At 42.2% G+C, this 19065-nt stretch overlaps 2 protein-coding genes across 2 annotated transcripts; both read left to right on the top strand.

Moving 5' to 3' along the window:
• The first annotated feature begins 1349 nt into the window (after positions 1-1349).
• On the top strand, positions 1350-7173 carry cav2 (caveolin 2). The gene is made up of 3 exons (XM_020457151.2): positions 1350-1834; positions 2732-2919; positions 4761-7173. The coding sequence occupies exons 1-3, from the start codon at positions 1511-1513 to the stop codon at positions 4909-4911; spliced, it is 663 nt and encodes a 220-aa protein (XP_020312740.2). The 5' UTR covers positions 1350-1510; the 3' UTR covers positions 4912-7173.
• Positions 7174-8488: 1315 nt separating this feature from the next.
• cav1 (caveolin 1) lies at positions 8489-19065 on the top strand. Its single transcript, XM_020456004.2, has 3 exons — positions 8489-8773; positions 9561-9731; positions 16836-19065. The coding sequence occupies exons 1-3, from the start codon at positions 8738-8740 to the stop codon at positions 17175-17177; spliced, it is 549 nt and encodes a 182-aa protein (XP_020311593.1). The 5' UTR covers positions 8489-8737; the 3' UTR covers positions 17178-19065.

Genomic DNA, 19065 nt, shown 5'->3' with positions numbered 1-19065 from the left:
CGAAATGTGGTTGTGCATCAGCAGTTTATCTCTTGTTATGTCAGTCACTGACAGTCATTCTATTAGCCCATGTTAGCTAACCCTTTGTAGATTGGTAAGTTTGTCTAGCCAGCTATCTAAACTTGTAGTAATCATGGTTGAATTTCCAACCGGGCACATAGGGTACGTGCCCAGGGGCCCTGACTTCTAGGGGGCCCTCATTCATTTGTTATTCACTCTCACTCAGAGGTCATATTAACATGGCATAAGTCATGGCAAACTGTGTAGAATTGCAGGAAATTAGCTGTAAAACTGTAAATGTTTCTCTCCACCCCATGGCAAAATTTGTAGAATTGCATGGAATGAGTTATAAAACTGCTAAATCTTCTCTCTGCCGAATTGCAAATGTGGAGAATTGCAGCAAACCTGCTTTAAAACTGCCACATTTCCTCTACCCCTTCCATTACAAAATGTGTAGAATTGCAGGAAATTAACTCTAAAACTTCAATTTTTTCTGTCCACCGTCAAGAGAGGGGCCATTAAAATGTTTTGCTCGTGAGGTGGGAGGGCCCCACAACAAAATGTTGCTTAGGACCCGCAAAAGGCTAGGCTCAACCCTGAATACATGCATGCAGGCACACACACGTGTGGTATATGTGGTCATTAGAAATGCATTTGGGTCACTGTGAGAATAATCACAGCAAGATGTCTTTCCCACTGTATGTATATCCTGGTTTTAAAAATCTGAAGACAGAGCAATTCTAAAATTGCTCCCAGGTATGTTCAGAAACAGCAGAGAAAAAGGTCACTGAACTCAATCAGTGCAATGAATTTGCAAGAATATCATGATGACTTGCACAAAATGCACTCAATGTTTGTTTATGCTTTCTGTACAGGTAAACAGCCTCTGTAGGCCTACTCAGTTGCTGTGTAACCCAACGTTTTTTTCTCTGCCACAAACACATACACACATACATATACACACACACAATCCTCTGCCTCAGACATCACACCATAAAGGGGTTTTCTCTACCAGGGTGGGGGTTGGGAGCACTACAACATTCAAACATAGCCTCTATGTGTGTCCATGTGTGTGTGTGTTTGTATTTTTCATATTTCCCAACCTCACATGCACGTCTCCCTTGTTTCATCCTCCTCTCCTCCTCTCTCCTCCACATCACTCTTATTTGGAGAGTGTGTGATAGTGGATGGAGACAGGAACAAATAGAGCAAGAGGAAGTGAAGGAATGAGACCATGATGAATGAGACTGATGATTGAAGCTCTTTGTGACTTGGCACTCAGACACCACATGCTTATCTGAATGGGAATGAGTTTATTTCTAGGGTGGTCAGTGTCCAGTTGATATACATATTGAGATATTAACAAATAATGTCCATTACAATCTTGCAAGATTGGCCTAGTTCAATATAGGCTAGTTCAGATAACTCGATTCTAATCAGACAAATGTATAAATAAATACAGTGTCAAATACAAAAATGTTTGTCCTCTACTTTAACATTTCATGGCGACATGACTTTTGCTTGTTGTGTCTACTACCCCACATTGCGCTGCTTTCCGCGCGGGGCGTGGGTCCGTTTCAGATGCGCACGGCACGGGCACAGTTCTAAATGCAAAGAGCGCTCCCAGCTTCTGACCAACGACAGCTCTACGCCGCTCACCGCGTCGCAGGACCTGCAAGTGAAAATGGGTCTCGAAAAGGTGAATTACGAAACGAGCATTATCATGGACGAGGACGAGTTCAACAGATCAATCGAACCGATTCTGTCGAAAAATGACAAAGTATATGCGGCGATTCCAGACCGAGATCCCAATGACATAAACGCGCACTTAAAGGTAAGCTACCCTATCAGTGTATCAGCACACCGTGCGCTTCGGGTTTCACAAAGTAAACTACAGTATGTGGATATGCCTATATCAAGCCATAGTTCTATACTTTCATTATGTCATTGTTACTTTGCCATAAGTAATAAAGTAATAACAACATTGTATGCTGTGCATGCGTAATAGCTGCACAAATCATTGCTTTTGCCTATGAGTATAGTTTATAAATTGGCTGTGAGTTTTCATTTGGAGTTTTCTTATCCATCCATTTCCTGAACCAACCTGGTCTCAGAGCATTTCGGGTTATTCTATACGTAAATCCAAGATCCCACTTTAGTATGATATGTCACGTTTCCTATGTATTAATTTGTGTATTAATTTGTTAATTTGTGGATGTCCATCACCCATTTTTTATTATATGTTATGGATTACAATTCATATTATATGTTACGAATTTGCAAAGGGGTTAGGGTGAAGGTTAGGGTTAGTGTTAGGGTTAGGGGAAGATTTAACTAACATGCTAAGTAGTTGCAAAGTAGCTAAAAAGTAGTAAGTAGTTGAAAAGTTGCTAATTAGCTAAAAGTTGTCCAGGATGAGATTCCAACTTGTAACCTTTGTGTTGCTAGACATTTGCATTATACGCCTACTCATCCACCCCAACCAAACACCCAATTTTCGTTTTTGCCTTAAGTAACCATCTGTCTTATTTAACCATACCAAATGTAACAAATCATACTAATGTGTGTGTTTCGGATTTTTCATTTACTATGTTACATCTAGTCTATGAGACCTGGCTACCTGATCAGACACTTCAGAAACATCTGATTGTTTGTTTATGATTTTACAGGACAGATGGTGACAGATGGGTATATGAATGAATGATTCCTGACAAGATGTCTCCTTCCCCAGGTTGGTTTTGACGATGTGATAGCAGAGCCCAGTTCGAGCCACAGCTTCGACAAAGTATGGATAGGAAGTCACGCTGTCTTCGAACTGCTCAAATATGGCTTCTACCTAATATTGACCACCATCCTTGCTGTGCCCATGGCGTTTATCCTTGGTATTGTCTTCGGGGTCTTCAGCTGTGTTCATATTTGGTATGTACATCACATGCTATCTTGTTGTTTCGTTGCTTGGCCAAGGGCCAATGTTTCCTTTGCCTGTTTTGCTGCCTAAATGTTTTGTTCCATTGATGACAGAGAGGGTGGTATACTGCGTGTCAGTTTGCCTGTTTTGCTGCCTAAATGTTTTGTTCCATTGATGACAGAGAGGGTGGTATACTGCGTGTCAGTTTGCCTGTTTTGCTGCCTAAAGGTTTTGTTCCATTGATGACAGAGAGGGTGGTATACTGCGTGTCAGTTTGCCTGTTTTGCTGCCTAAAGGTTTTGTTCCATTGATGACAGAGAGGGTGGTATACTGCGTGTCAGTTTGCCTGTTTTGCTGCCTAAAGGTTTTGTTCCATTGATGACAGAGAGGGTGGTATACTGCGTGTCAGTTTGCCTGTTTTGCTGCTATATTGCCATTAACATAAACTATTTAGTTCACATCATAGGGAGGCTAAAACTGTGAATAAGTTTGAAGTGTTTTAACTTGATTTTGGTCATTATTTGGTAACCTTTCCATATGCAGGTATATAGGCCTATTTTCCATGATGTACTATTTGCGTGCCAGTGGTCACAGGTGCCTAAAATACCACTCAAAAATGATATTTTGGTATTTGTTTCATTAGTCCACTGTTGATACAGTTCAGAAATGTTTTGCATGTCAACAATCACATTTTCAAGATATAGAACACAAAAAAACACAGAAAGTGTCACAGTATGATGTGTTTTGCTATATCAACAGTGGTCGAATGAAAACAAATAACAAAAGATCGTTTTTGAATGGTATTTTCCTTTAAGTTGTAGGGATATCGTGCAACTCCTTACATTCACAAACTGCCTGAGAGCCACTTAGTAGGCTGGCTACTTGCTGAAACAACACCAAAAGTGAGGCACTGTATAAAAAGTTAGGAGGAATGCAGTGTTCCAGTAGTAGTGGAAAAATGCCCCCATAACCCCTGCCAGACAGTTGGCATTCTAGTCTGTCTTGCAGCACCGTAGGCCTATTTTCAGAGGGGAGTGGGACATTCCACTAGAATAGATAGGCTACATATTGTTTTGGGCATTGTTTTGTGGGCATGTCACAAATAAACTCTCATCTGATCTTTACTACAGTTTCTGGACTCATTTCTCCATGTCTCAATGTCTCAGTCTCTCTACAGAATGTATTCTGCTTAAAGCCATTGTCTGCATCCCAAATGGCACCCATAAGGCCCATAGTGCTTTGGTCAAAATTAGTGCACTATATAGAGAATAGTGTGCAATTTGGTACGCAGTTATTGTGTAGAGGAAGAGGAAGTCGGCACTGTCTGTCACAGCTTTTATGGCGGATAAGCAATGTAAATATGCCGTTGGTGACATAGGCAGAAATCAATAGATGGTGGAATGGCAACTGTAGCAAATAGTTGACCCTGTGTCTGGTCAATGGATGGCTGGGGTTTGGCTGAGTGTTACAAGACACAGTGGCACTAGAGAAAGGCACATTGATAACAACACACTCCCTAGCCTTAATACATATTGCAGGCTACAAGCATTCATGAAAGTCTGCATTAACTGTTTACGATTATGAATATCCCAAAGGGACAAATTAAGACGATGAAGAAGGCTGTGTGTTGAATGCATGTTAAGAGGTACTCTGCGGTCTGTAACAAGCACAACTTGGCTTTCTCATGCACTTGATATTAAACTCAAGGTTATAGGTTTCTCGTAATGTAATACATATACGTATGTGTAATAGCTATGCACGACTACACACTATGTGCACTGGAAGAATACTGCATTTTTGTGATGCACAGTTGAACTTGTTGTTGTGGTCCTTCCTTTTCTCCTCCCTTCAGGGTGCTAATGCCGGTGGTGCGGAGCTGTCTAATGGCGCTGCCCTCTGTCCAGGTGGTCTGGAGCAGCCTGACAGACATGCTCGTCACCCCCCTATTCCACAGTATGGGCCGGTGTCTGTCATCAGTTCACATCAAGACCACAGACAACTGATAGGGGCTTTCCTTCCCTGTCATGAAGACGCACAGAGGGGGGAAAGCAGGGGTTCGGATGAGAGAGACTTAAAAAGGATTTATTTAAGGCTATAACTTTTTTTGACATACGTCTAAGTGGAAAAATAAGATATCCTTTACTCATGTTTGTGTTGAAATATATAAGCTCTTTATAAAGCCAACATCAACACTCCATAATATCTGCTAGAATTATGATATAATCATTTATAAGAAGGCTAACGGCTACCTGTAAAGTAGTGATATGTTTTTAAGTGGTCATAAAGGTTGATTGGGGTAAACTTCCCTTAGACAACACCATGACACCATCTGGGTAATAACATGATCCAACATGATCATTTATATCATCTGGAATTTCACAAAAGATTAATAATAAGGTTTGATGTTTATAGAAGTTATTGTGTCCAGCTTTATAAAGGGTTTTTATGTATACTGCCAAAAGGACCATTTTGAATTTGACCAAAACAAATTCTTGTCATTCCATAGTTCTGATTCTGATTGTAAAGAACTGTTTTAATCATATTCGATCAGATCAGGGCAACATGGTTTTTGACGATAAGGCATCATACCATCCCTGACAGCAGACATGTAATATTTGTGTCGTTTCTGCTTTTTATGTGATGTATATATAGCAGAGAATTCAGCTGGAAATTGAATGAATGAATTCCTTCACATGTTTTCTGTAATAGAGTGTACATAGATCCAAGATTCTGGGATGCAGCTTATTGCATACTTGTGCAGCCTTATTTTGCTACTGCTGTGTTGATCTCGCAGTGCTTTGGATATATTTTTGGGCGTTAGCTTTTATACTAAGGGGCAGTTTCCCAGACATAGATTAAGCCTAGAAATTCTCTATTAAGCTTCCTTTTTGTCTCCATTATGCTTTTCTGTGTCCGGGAAACCGTCCCTAAAAAACCTACAGTTATATACATTTAAACAAGAAGTGGACTAAATGTCCAATATAATATAAAACACGAGTATTGGCTCTCTAACTTACTATTTATATGCCACGCACATTTGTCATGTTTCATGATTGTCCATGTTTTGATTGAAGTCATGAAAAAACTGGACAGAACTTGCTGCTTGTGTTCCTTAAGATAATGAGGTGAATACACTCCAGTTAATTATATTGAGTGAAGCCTTGATACACTTGTCAGGTACATGGCCTACACAAAATGTACTATCTAGAACCTAAAAGAGTTCTTCAGCTGTCCCCATAAGAGAACCATTGGAAGAACCCTTTTTGGTACCAGGTAGAACCCTTATGTGTTCCATGTAGAACCCTTTCCACAGAGGGTTCTACATGGAACTCAAAAGGGTTATAATTGGAAACAAAAAGGGTTCTCTTATGGGGACAGTCGAAGAACCCTTTTGGAACCCTTTTTCTAAGAGTGTAGGTGCTGCTGAGCTTGTTTTTAGCAGCTAGTAGTAGCTAGCGTGCATGCTTTACTTCAAAACCCAACTATAGAGAGAATCTCTACAGACAGATATCTGACAGAAATATCTGGCAGATGGTGCCACGAGTTTTTCGCAGCTCATATCAATATTAGGACTCACACAAGACCCTGTGCTTTGTTTCACCTTTTACTGCAGTGTGCTGAATCAGGGTCACACTGAGTGTTTCTTGGTCGTCTTAAACGAATCTACTTTGAAACAAAGGTATACCTCACACATGTGGTTATGGGCTTAAAAAAGGCACCTGTACCATGTCAGATATAGAGTTGGAATGTATTCATTCATGGAATGTATCCCATTATTAGCCTTTACATACATCACAGAAGACTAAAATATCAACAACAAAATCATTTGATGTAGAAACACCAGATTTTCTGTTATAAAATAAATGTATGTTTATTCATTATGAAATTATAAAAATGATTAATAACATTCCACCCATGAGGCCACTAGAGGGCAAGTTTGTCATTTGACTGCAAGAAAGGGACAATCAAGCGCAGCTGTTCTCTCAGTGACTTCTAATCATTCGGCTATAAAGCAAGACAGTTCACAGACCATGTCTGTACTTGGCTGAGTTGGTTCTTCTCTACCGAGAGAAAATTGCAGGTGGGATTGTATCGGTGTTGAGTTTGGGCTGGAGTTTTTTTTAATGAGATGAAACAATGTAGTAAAAATGGACAACGATATGATTCTAATTCTGCTCAACAAACGACATGTATTCTTTGATTTGTGTAAAGTACCAAAAATGACCCTTTTCTTCACAAATAAAGATTCTTATTTCTAAAATGTTCTGAGTGTTGCTATGTCTGTCTGTCATAGAAGGTAATGCGAACTGTGATAGGAGGGCTAGGGTAATGTTTCTCAGTCTCAGTGCCAGAGAAAAGTCATAAATTACTAACTGAGCTGGTCTGATTGCACAAGACACAATCCTATATAGAGAGGAGAAGAACTGCCTCTGCCTGTGGGCCTATGGAGCATGACCTGGGGCTCAGTTTATAACCTACAGGTTTACACACAGCACAATACTGACTTGGAGGAATATTATATAACGATAATCTGCAGCTTTACACACAGACAACATTCTACTGATTCGGTAGAATGTGAAAAATATTCCATCCTGCGATGATGGTTCTACAACGTCCGTCCAGCGAAATTCCCCAGATTTATGAGTTGTTTGACTTATGAGCCTTCAACGTATCTGGGTCAACACATGTACCTTCTGCCTACGGTTATCCCCCTGGATACAGGCCTTCAGTCTAATGTGAAGTGTGTTCATCTACTTCTCTCTGTTCCCTGATGCCAAAGACAAGAGGAAGGGGTCTTCTTTCTTCTACATTTGGGTACTCACTGTGTGATCTGGAGCCAGAAGGCATATTTTCCAGAACCATCTATCTTGCACAAATAGCACTGATACATGACTGATAAGAAAAAGCAGCTGTCTCCCTTTTTTTGCATACAGCAGTACAGTTTTCCCCTCAGGGACATTAAAGAACCTTTTAATACATGAAAGCTGGACACAGACTTGTTGCATAGTCTAGACCTTAGCTAACTCTGCAGTAGATTCCCACTGATCTGGTTCTCTTCCCTAGAGAATAGCTACAGTCAACTTCTAGTGACTGAGTTCTGCAATGAAGAGGGACAGTACTGTGTAGCCTAGGTTACCAATTACAACCCCCATAAACTCTTTCACACACATACACACACAAGCACACAGGCTGAAAATACCCCTGACATGACTGTTATGTCTCTGGGACTGATGTCATTTCCAAACCAAGCTGAGTTGTTTCCCTGAGCCGAGAATCAGATAAAGGAATGTAAACAGACCACCATGACCAGAACAGGTTCATAATCGTGACAGAGCATAGGGCTGGGGGATACCAATCTCTCCGTTTATTCAGGAACGACAGCAGCCAGCAGAAACGACACATAGTACACACACAGGCCAAATTGAAAACATAATCTTAGTAGTTGAACAGATCAGGTCAGTTTCTCCACCACTAGCTCCTGCGTAATGTGTTGAGCAGTAGGTTAATGACGGGTTACACTCTCATCCCGCTGCACTGCTTGTCTAAACAGGTGACTACTGAATGAATAAGAAGAGCATTCATTAAGTCCATGCAGAGGCACGCCGAGATTTCTCACTCAGGTCTCTCCGGCGCCTTAACTTGAATTTAGCGTTTAATGAGCGCAACGTAAAGATAAGCGATAGGATTTGGTAATATCCCCGGAGGAGCCACCAAGTCGTTAACAAACAGTCCCCACGCCTCCTCCTGTTGATTTGCTCCCTCTGTTAAGCTGACACGGTCTTGCTTCAACAACAAACGGGTGTGTTAGCACTTCAGGCGCGGGACAGCATGACTGGCGGACTCAAGGACGGCGAAACTGACGAGGTAAGGTTTTCTTTTGGACTCTGTATCCTGTCACAATCCAACTTTGTATTTTACCGTTTTTATTTTTACTGTATTTATACTTGTATTATGGATATTGAATAATCTGTGAGCAACACATTTTCTCTGGCTCGTTCTCACTGTGACATGTATCGAACATGCCCTTGGAAGATTGGGAAACTGGAACATGTTGAACTCCAAAGCGCTAGTTGCCAATCTTTTTTGGCACCTAGTTGTGAACGTTACTCCCACTCCTACTGGGCAAATGTGCAAGCCCCTCTCGTCTCCATTAGCACGGGCATGATATATTTACAGTTATTTATTAACTAGCCTACGCTTCTAAGATTCTGTACGTAATTTCATTTTTAATCCACTTGAAACACACATTTTGTGCGCACTTAGATGTCTGTCAAAGTTTTGGTTAGATCGTTAATTATATTAGACTAAGTCAATCGAAAATGCAATTTCCATTACAAGTTGATGACAGTTTACATTAGTGAAAATACGCGTTTGATGCCTTATGTGAGAAAGGTTCTGCGTTTAAAGAGAATGGCCAGCCGAACGATCTTTACGCACGCATTGTGTGAGCGCTTGGAGATGACCCCTTGCGGTGAGAAACGGATCTCTGCTATTGAGGGGTGTGGTGCTACTCTTTTAAAACCATCTCAGGCTGGGACAGGCTGCTAACTCTGGTGCGCTCCGGTCAAGTCGACCTTCTCTGCCTCTCTGCCCGTCTCTCCACTAACTTATAAATTTATAACGCTTCTCTTCTTCACCTCTGGACCCACAGGAATTTCTGCACTCGCCGTTCATCAGAAAACAAGGGAACATTTATAAACCTAATAACAAAGACATGGATAATGACAGTATGAGCGGGATGAAGACGATGCAGGATGTCCATACAAAAGAGATCGACCTGGTGAACCGGGACCCCAAGCACATAAACGACGACGTTGTAAAGGTGAGTCCGTAGACGGTATATTTACCCATGAAGGGAAATAATTGTTCATGGATTTTTTCGCCTAGTAAGATTTCACTTTGGATCCTTTAATTAACTTTATTTATTAGACTGGTTTGATACTATTATACTGTTTTTTAAAAATCAAATCGTGGTTTAGACTAAAACTAGTTCAGTTCCAATATTGCATGTGAGTTGGTTTTGTACTTGGACACATTATATTATGAATGTTCCCATTATAATATACCCAGGAAGACTGGAAATTGTCACTCGCACGATTACTGGGCAGGCTAGGAGCTGCTAAATACGCATAGTAAGCTGCGCGCGTACCAAAGTAGTGGTTGGCATTCTCGTGTGTAGACTATACTATGAGTTTTTCGGATTCATGACCCCAGTTTACAATGGTTTACATGGATCAGATTAGGTTTGTGAAGGCCTCAACACATGCGTAAATGTGATGCGTACGCAGCAGCGTCTCTTGCCTATTTTGCTGGTGCGGCTGCAGTCTTTAGTTGAACATCCTTGCTCCAGTTTTGGAATGGAGGAAACATCACGAATTTTCTGTTGTTTTTACAAAAATGTTCTTACAGTCCTTGTTTTATAGTTACACGTGCCTCATATTCAGTGAGTGCGTTATTGCAGAGCAAACGTATTTCCAAAGTAGACTCCAACCACACTGTGCCCATTTTGTGTTTATGTAAACTATGAATTTGTTGAGAGAAACCCTCGCTGACGTTACTGTGGTACTTGTGAAAACGACCTGTCATGCGTTGGTGGGAACAGAAAGGCTCAGGTGACACAGTCAGAGCCTATGTCCCAAATGGCATCATATGCCTGTTCAAAAGTAGTGCACTACATAGGAAATACGGTGCCACTTGGGACATAGACTGTCCGTCTATCCTCACAGCTGGGTTATTGTTTCATCTGTAAAGAGTCAGTTACCACTGGGAGAGGGTCAGCCGTTTGAAGTAGTGAACTTTGCCTTCATAAAACTGGGAAACACCCAAGTAGCTGCAGCAGCAGGCAGGCAGGCCAAAGGGATCTCCCTCTCTCTCCCCTCTCCTCCCCCTCCCACTGCTCTGTCCTATACCCCCCTTTGTCTCTCTCCCTCCCTCTCTGCAATTCACAGGGATGCGTCAACTAGGGAGCAATGACCACATTCTCTCAATTCAATTCAATTCAGGGGGCTTTATTGGCATGGGAAACATATGTTATTAACATTGCCAAAGCAAGTGAAGTAGATCATATACAAAAGTGAAATAAACAATAAGCTCTCACCCTTGTCTCCTAGTCTCCCTCCTTGTGTGCAGTTTCTCCATTTCATTTCAATAAGTTCGTTTATATAAAAATATAATATTGTATGTTAATGGTAACAGGGAACCCAACCCACACAATTTAGATAAAAGTAGAGATAATTGTAAAAAAAAATGGTTTTACCTGTCTTGCAGTAATCCTCTCTCTCTTTCTTTCTCTCTCTCTCTCTCTCTCTCTCTCTCTCTCTCTCTCTCCCTTTCTCAATTCAAATGGGTTTATTGGGCATGAGAAACATATATTTATGCAAGTCAAATAGATAATAAACAAGAGTGAAATAAACAATAAAAAAATTAAAAAATGAACAGTGAACATTACACTCTCTCTCTCTGTCTCGTTCTCTGGCTTCCTACCAACCCATTGTGACAGTGAGTCAGACTCTCCAGTATGCTCAGAATAGAATACAGCCATATGATTCTGCTCTTTTAATCAAATCTACAGACCGCTAGTGTAATCATCTGAAATCACATGTTTCCTCCCAGGCTATAGAGGTTTGGAGTTCTAAATGGCGTCAATGGAGGTGTGTGTTTGGGGTGCCCTAACTATGCTGCTATTATGCAGAACAGGGAACACACACACACACACACACACACACACACACACACACACACACACACACACACACACACACACACACACACACACACACACACACACACACACACACACACACACACACACACACACACACACACACACACACACACACACACACACACACACACACACACACTACTCTCTCTCCTTCTGCAGAACCATGTGGACCAGTAGATCATATAGTTGGAATTTCGGCAGCTGAACTCCCTCAACCGACTACATCAAATAATCACCATCAATGAAATCCATGCAGAGTTTGGAGTTTGCCCTGGGAATAGAATATTTTCCTCTCATAAAGCCTGGTTCTTTATATAGCCTATGGCCAGGCAGCCTTCTGTTACACCCCGATGGGTCTGAATCTAAGCTGAGCAGACATACCCACGGCCACACTGTGCAATGCAGATAGCAGCGATCGGCTCGCTAACCAGCCGCTAGTTAACATCTCCCTGCCAAACTCTCAAGAATGCCGGGACTCCCTGAGGGAGGCGGGAGGTACATTATATTGGGAAATGAAGACATTCAGGCTTAATGGACAAGCTGAGGCAGTGTTTTCCTTAGATTGTCCAGGCGGGGTGTAAACAAAGGCCCCAAATCAACATGCAGGGCTAATTTATTCAGCAACAATTTCAGTTGAAATCAATTGAAGCCAAATTATTTATTTTAGGTGGGGGCAAACAGAGCTAAGTAGGGATGGACTGCCCTACTTACACAATGGTGGAGGAAACACTGAACTGAGGCATTCAGCACTCTAGGGACAGAATGGAAAAATATATTGCAGGTCTCTCTCCAGATTTCAGCCAACCAGACTGCTCACATGTTGTCCCTGAGAACTAGTTTGTTGTACTGTATGCCAAATCCCTAAAGGGGTGATAGGTGCTGAGACATTGTATCTATCTAGCCAAACATGACTTGCCCACCAATAAATTAAGAAAAAAGAAAGAATATACTTCCCTCCATATTACCTAGGGGTGTTTCTAATGAAGAATGTTCTTCTCTGTCCACTATAGTTCAATCATCCATAGCAAAGTTATAACAACTGCCTGAAAAAAATGGGATCTTATCTTATAGTTATGTTTTTCTAAACTGGGCTTTGGAAAAACATAGGCACTCTCTCGTTTACAATTTAAAAGCTTTGTCGTTTTTAAACGTTACATTTCAGCTGCTGACAGCCCTCATCAGAACCATTCTACACAGACCTCTCATTTATTCTCCATCGAAGTGATGGAAGCTGTGTCTGTGAGCCGACAGTGCCTTCGGAAAGTATTCAGACCCCTTGACTTTTTCCACATTTTGTTAGGTTACTGCCTTATTCTAAAATTGATTAAATCTGGGAGTTTTTACTCATCAATCTACACACAATACCCATAATGACAAAGCAAAAACAGTTATTTTCTTTTCTTTTTGCAAATGTATTAAATATAAAAACTGAAATATCACATTTACAAAACTATTTAGACCCTTTACAAGGTATTTTCTTGAAGCACCTTTTGTAGCGATTACAGCCTCGAGTCTTCTTGGGTATGACGCTACAAGCTTGGCACACCTGTATTTGAGGAGTTTCTCATATTCGTCAGATCCTCTCAAGCTGTGACTGTACTTTTCTCTGTCATGATGGACGCACAGCTATTTTCAGGTCTCTCCAGAGATGTTTGATCGGGTTCAAGTCCGGGCTCTGGCTGGGCCACTCAAGGACATTGAGACTTGTCCCCGAAGCCACTCCTGCGTTGTCTTGGCTGTGTGCTTAGGATCGTTGTCCTGTTGGAAGGTGAACCTTTGCCCCAGTCTGAGGTCCTGAGTGCTCTGGAGCAGGTTTTCATCAAGGATCTCGCTGTACTTCATCTTTGCCTCAATCCTGACTAGTCTCCCAGTCCCTGCCGCTGAAAAACACCCCCACAGCATAATGCTGCCACCAGCATGGTTCATCGTAGGGATGGTGCCAGGTTTCCTCCTAACGTGAAGCCTGGTTTTCAGGCGAAAGAGTTCAATCTTGGTTTCATCAGACCAGAGAATCTTGTTTCTCATGGTCTGAGAGTCTTTACGTGACTTTTGGCAAACTCCAAGCGGGCTGTCATGTGTCTTTTACTGAGGAGTGGCTTCCATCTGGTCACTCTACCATAAAGGCCTGATTGGTGCAGTGCTGCAGAGATGGTTGTCCTTCTGGAAGGTTTTCCCATCTCCACAGAGGAACCAGAGCTCTGCCTGAATGATCATTGGGTTTTTGATCACCTCCCTGACCAAGACCCTTCTCCCCCAATTGCTCAGTTTGGCCAGACTTACAGCTCTAGGAAGAGTCTTGGTGGTTACAAGCTTCTCCCATTTACTTCTTCCAACTTCTTCCAGAATGTTTTTGGTACCCTTCCCCAGATCTGTGCCTAGACACAATTATGTCTTGGAGCTCAACGGACAATTCCTTCGACCTCATGGCTTTGTTTTTGCTCTGACATGCCCTGTCAACTGTGGGACCTTATTTGACAGGTGTGTGCCTTTCCAAATCATGTCCAATCAATTTATGTGGACTCCAATCAATTTGTAGAAACATCTCAAGGATGATCAATGGTAAAAGGATGCACTAGCAGAGGGTCTGAATACTTATGTAAATAAGGTATTTCTGTTTTTTATTTGTAATAAATTTGCCAACATTTCTAGAAAACCTGTTTTTGCTTTTTCATTATGGGGTATTGTGTGTAGATTGCTGAGAAATGTATTTTATTTCATCCATTTTAGAATAAGGCTGTAACGTAAGAAAATGTGGAAAAAGTGAAGGGGTCTGAACACTTTCCAAAGGCTCTGTACAATACAGTACTCAAGATGTATGGCTCTGGAAAATAAAATGGATGTTGCTGGGTTTTGCAGCGTAAAGAACGATGAGATTTATATTAAAGAGCTTCACCACCAACTGTTATTTTATCCTATAAGTTTAGCCTGTTTAGTTTAGCAAGTCCCCTGTGTACACAGTAATAGCTGGAAGGATTGGCTACTGAATAAAATGAACAAAGACCTATTTTGATATTGAAAATGCATTTTTATTTGAAAATGCGCTGGACACAGGTGATGTTAAACCCTCTGACAGCGACACGTCTCGCAGACAAAACACACACGCAATAAGTAACTGTCAAATAAATATTTGCTGTATCATGGGCTTGGTAGCAAAGAAGAGAGTAAAGGAGAGTGGTAGTATGAGAGAGAGAGTGGGAACAAGATAGAAAGAAGGAGAGAGAGCAAGCGTGTGTGTTTTTCCACTTTACAATCTGCACTAAAACGTGTATGAGGTCATGGGTACTTGAGAGGCACGTCGCAAACCCATCGATCGCCTGAGAAGTCTGTTTACACTAAAAATAAATAAATGTCATGGTTTACCTCACTGGGGCCCATCCGGCTTCTCTTTATTACATGTAGGTACTAGAGACCTCCACATATACTGTAGCTGGGAGGACTTTAATACAGGATCTTGGAGGCTCTTAGGTGGTGAATATAAACTGAACTACATTAGAGAGAACTCCAGGGTAGAGACGGGCCTTGTAAACTGAACTGTATTAGAGAGAACTCCAGGGTAGAGACGGGCCTTGTAAACTGAACTGTATTAGAGAGAAATCCAGGGTAGAAACGGGCCTTGTAAACTGAACTGTATTAGAGAGAACTCCAGGGTAGAGACGGGCCTTGTAAACTGAACTGTATTAGAGAGAACTCCAGGGTAGAGACGGGCCTTGTAAACTGAACTGTATTAGAGAGAACTCCAGGGTAGAGACGGGCCTTGTAAACTGAACTGTATTAGAGAGAACTCCAGGGTAGAGACGGGTCTTGTAAACTGAACTGCATTAGAGAGAACTCCAGGGTAGAGACGGGTCTTGTAAACTGAACTGCATTAGAGAGAACTCCAGGGTAGAGACGGGTCTTGTAAACTGAACTGTATTAGAGAGAACTCCAGGGTAGAGACGGGTCTTGTAAACTGAACTGTATTAGAGAGAACTCCAGGGTAGAGACGGGCCTTGTAAACTGAACTGTATTAGAGAGAACTCCAGGGTAGAGACGGGTCTTGTAAACTGAACTGCATTAGAGAGAACTCCAGGGTAGAGACGGGTCTTGTAAACTGAACTGTATTAGAGAGAAATCCAGGGTAGAGACTGGTCTTGTAAACTGAACTGTATTAGAGAGAAATCCAGGGTAGAAACGGGCCTTGTAAACTGAACTGTATTAGAGAGAACTCCAGGGTAGAGACGGGCCTTGTAAACTGAACTGTATTAGAGAGAACTACAGGGTAGAGACGGGTCTTGTAAACTGAACTGCATTAGAGAGAACTCCAGGGTAGAGACGGGCCTTGTAAACTGAACTGTATTAGAGAGAACTCCAGGGTAGAGACGGGTCTTGTAAACTGAACTGCATTAGAGAGAACTCCAGGGTAGAGACGGGCCTTGTAAACTGAACTGTATTAGAGAGAACTCCAGGGTAGAGACGGGTCTTGTAAACTGAACTGCATTAGAGAGAACTCCAGGGTAGAGACGGGCCTTGTAAACTGAACTGTATTAGAGAGAACTCCAGGGTAGAGACGGGTCTTGTAAACTGAACTGCATTAGAGAGAACTCCAGGGTAGAGACGGGCCTTGTAAACTGAACTGTATTAGAGAGAACTCCAGGGTAGAGACGGTCCTTGTAAACTGAACCGTGCAGTGTCTGAAATGTCATCGTATTTCCTATATTGAATTGGAATAGGGTGCTGGCTGGTTCTGACCAAAACCAGTACTTGGGAATAGGTTGATGGCTCTGACCAAAAGTATTGCACTATCTGGGGAATAGGGTGCTGGCTATTTGCCCTCTGATTCAGACACTTCTACAGTATGTGGCTCTGTCTTGTGTATCAGTGTCTGTCAGGAATGTGAAGAGATGGTTTAAGAGGGTAGAGAGAGTAGGAGGGCCTCATACAGCATGTGTAGCAATCACAAAATGTTTTGTGAAGGGTGTGGTGGGAGGGAGGGTAGTTTGACCTGGTTTGACTGCTCGTACCAGTCACTATGAGGATACATACATCTCTTGTAATATTTCTAGTACTTGTGTAACTTCAGAACAGGGGCACAAATGTATGGGAGGGCAACATCTGTTTTCATTAAAAAAAATCTTGTTCATCAGTTTTTTGCTTTGAGAGTGACTGTCTAATTGAATCATTGCTGATTCCTTGATTTTAACAATTACTCTTCTCTCCTGTCAGGTGGACTTTGAGGATGTGATCGCAGAGCCTGCAGGCACGTACAGCTTCGACGGCGTGTGGAAGGCTAGCTTCACCACCTTCACAGTGACCAAGTACTGGTGCTACCGTCTCCTCACTGCCCTGGTGGGCATCCCACTGGCGCTGGTCTGGGGCATCTTCTTCGCCATCCTGTCCTTCATTCACATCTGGGCGGTGGTGCCGTGTGTCAAGAGCTATCTGATCGAGATCCACTGTGTCAGCCGCGTCTACTCCATTTGCGTCCACACATTCTGCGACCCACTGTTCGAAGCCATGGGCAAGTGCTTCAGCAGCATCCGCATCAGCACCACCAAGGGGGTATAGAAAAGACGAGGAAGTGAGGAAGAAGAGGAAGAGGAAGGGAGGAAGGGAATAAGGAGGGGAGGTGTGGAAACCATAACTAACACAGATTGAAAGGGGGGAGAAGTCACCAGAAGAAAAAAAAAGAGAGGGAACAACTTCTGCTAAAAGAAGAGGTGAAACATTTCCAGTGCTGTGGTAGGGATGTTGGAGGTAAGGGGACCAAGTAATAGAGAGCATCTGGCCCCGCTTCTCTTTCTTCCTAGACAACAATGGTTTCTCTCTCCAGTGCTGGTTTAACCAACAGGGGCACAGGATTACATTGAGGGTCATTCCTTGGGCTCTTTGTTTTTCTGTTTGTTTTTCTTTCGTTTTTTTATTCTGTATTTGTTAGCGTTGTTTATCACTGCAAGAGCATCACGCTAGCCCCCCCCCCCCATCCATTCCTTCCATTGTTCCAAAATGTTGTGTGACCCTCTCTGATTATAGCTTGTATTGATTGAATGACTGGTAAGTTAATTAATTGATTGATTGATAGGCTCATATAATGGATGTTGGTGTCCACTCTGCTGGGTTTGTGTGTTTGGGGCCTGTTTTTTGGGAGGGGGATGGTTTGGGTGGGGTGGAGGGAGAGAGGGGGGGATATCCCTGTGCCTGTCCCACTGCGCTGTTTTGAGAGACAAATCCCACCTGACACAGCACAAAATCCTATACCCAAAACCTTACCAACTCCCCTCCCCCTCCCCCTCAGCCCCCCCTACCCCCACTGATTCCCTCTCACACCCCCATGCCTGCCCTGACTCCCAGTCTGAAACACTGAACCTGCCCTTGTTTCTGCATGCACCGCCACCCCACCACAAAGCCACCGAGCCAACGAACACACTGCTGTCAGTCTATACGCCCAGACAGACACACAGCTATAGGACAACCTCACTCACAGAGCCTGCCCTGCCCTCAGCCCAGTGCCACATCATGACATCATAGTCACTCTCTCCATCAACATTCAGCTCCAGTTCTACTACAAGCCAGAGAGACTAAATTCCATGACAACACTTAGGTCATAAATAGAGTTTTCATATTGTTTCTATGTGACCGAGAATGTTTTTTAAGTTTGAATTTGAATCTCGGGAGAAATATCACTTGATCTTTGTTTTAATACATTCACACCTTTTTTTATACCATTGAGGTCTCTTCTCTTCTAAAATGGACAGCAGGATTGAACCTTGTATGTCGATACACATTGTGGTAGCTGTAGCTAAATAACCATAGCTTCTAATTCCTACACCTTCTGAAGATGAAGAACTTTTGTTTTAAGCTTTGTTTCAATTTAGTTGTTTTATGCTAGCCTTGCCCAATGTATGCACAAGTTGAGTAGCATTGTCATATATAATCTATTTTGTTTTTTCCCCAAATGAGTTTGGATGAGTTAAGTCCCTGGTTGACTAGTTTGGTCTGGTGTAGCGTTCTGCTTGTTGGCTGTGGACATACACCACCAAACAAGGACAATCAGCTAACCGGTCTCCCTCCCCTGAGACCACTGCTGTTTGACAACGAATGGGAGCATGTTTTTGTTCTATACTGACATGAATCTCACTTTGTCTGCATCCCAAATGGCTCCCTATTTCCTATATAGTGCACTACTTTTAACCGAAGCTCAGTATGGGACCTGTTTTAAGGTAGTGCACTAAGGAATATGGTGCAATTTTGGGATGTCTCCTATGACTCTTTCAGCTTTTGTCTACCTGCTGTCTGTGAAGATGGTAAATATTAGCACGTTGCTTGATTTAATTCGTTTTTTGACTTGATGAAAAGGTCATATGTATTTTTATATTAAAATTGAATTCTTCCTTCCCTTGCTTTTACTGTACAATCTCACATCACGCTGTGCACATTAAACATTTGTATAATCCAA

The sequence above is a fragment of the Oncorhynchus kisutch genome, linkage group LG22 (assembly GCF_002021735.2).
Source record: "Oncorhynchus kisutch isolate 150728-3 linkage group LG22, Okis_V2, whole genome shotgun sequence".
NCBI classification, from domain to species: domain Eukaryota; kingdom Metazoa; phylum Chordata; class Actinopteri; order Salmoniformes; family Salmonidae; genus Oncorhynchus; species Oncorhynchus kisutch.
This window is presented reverse-complemented; position numbering and strand designations above follow the sequence as displayed.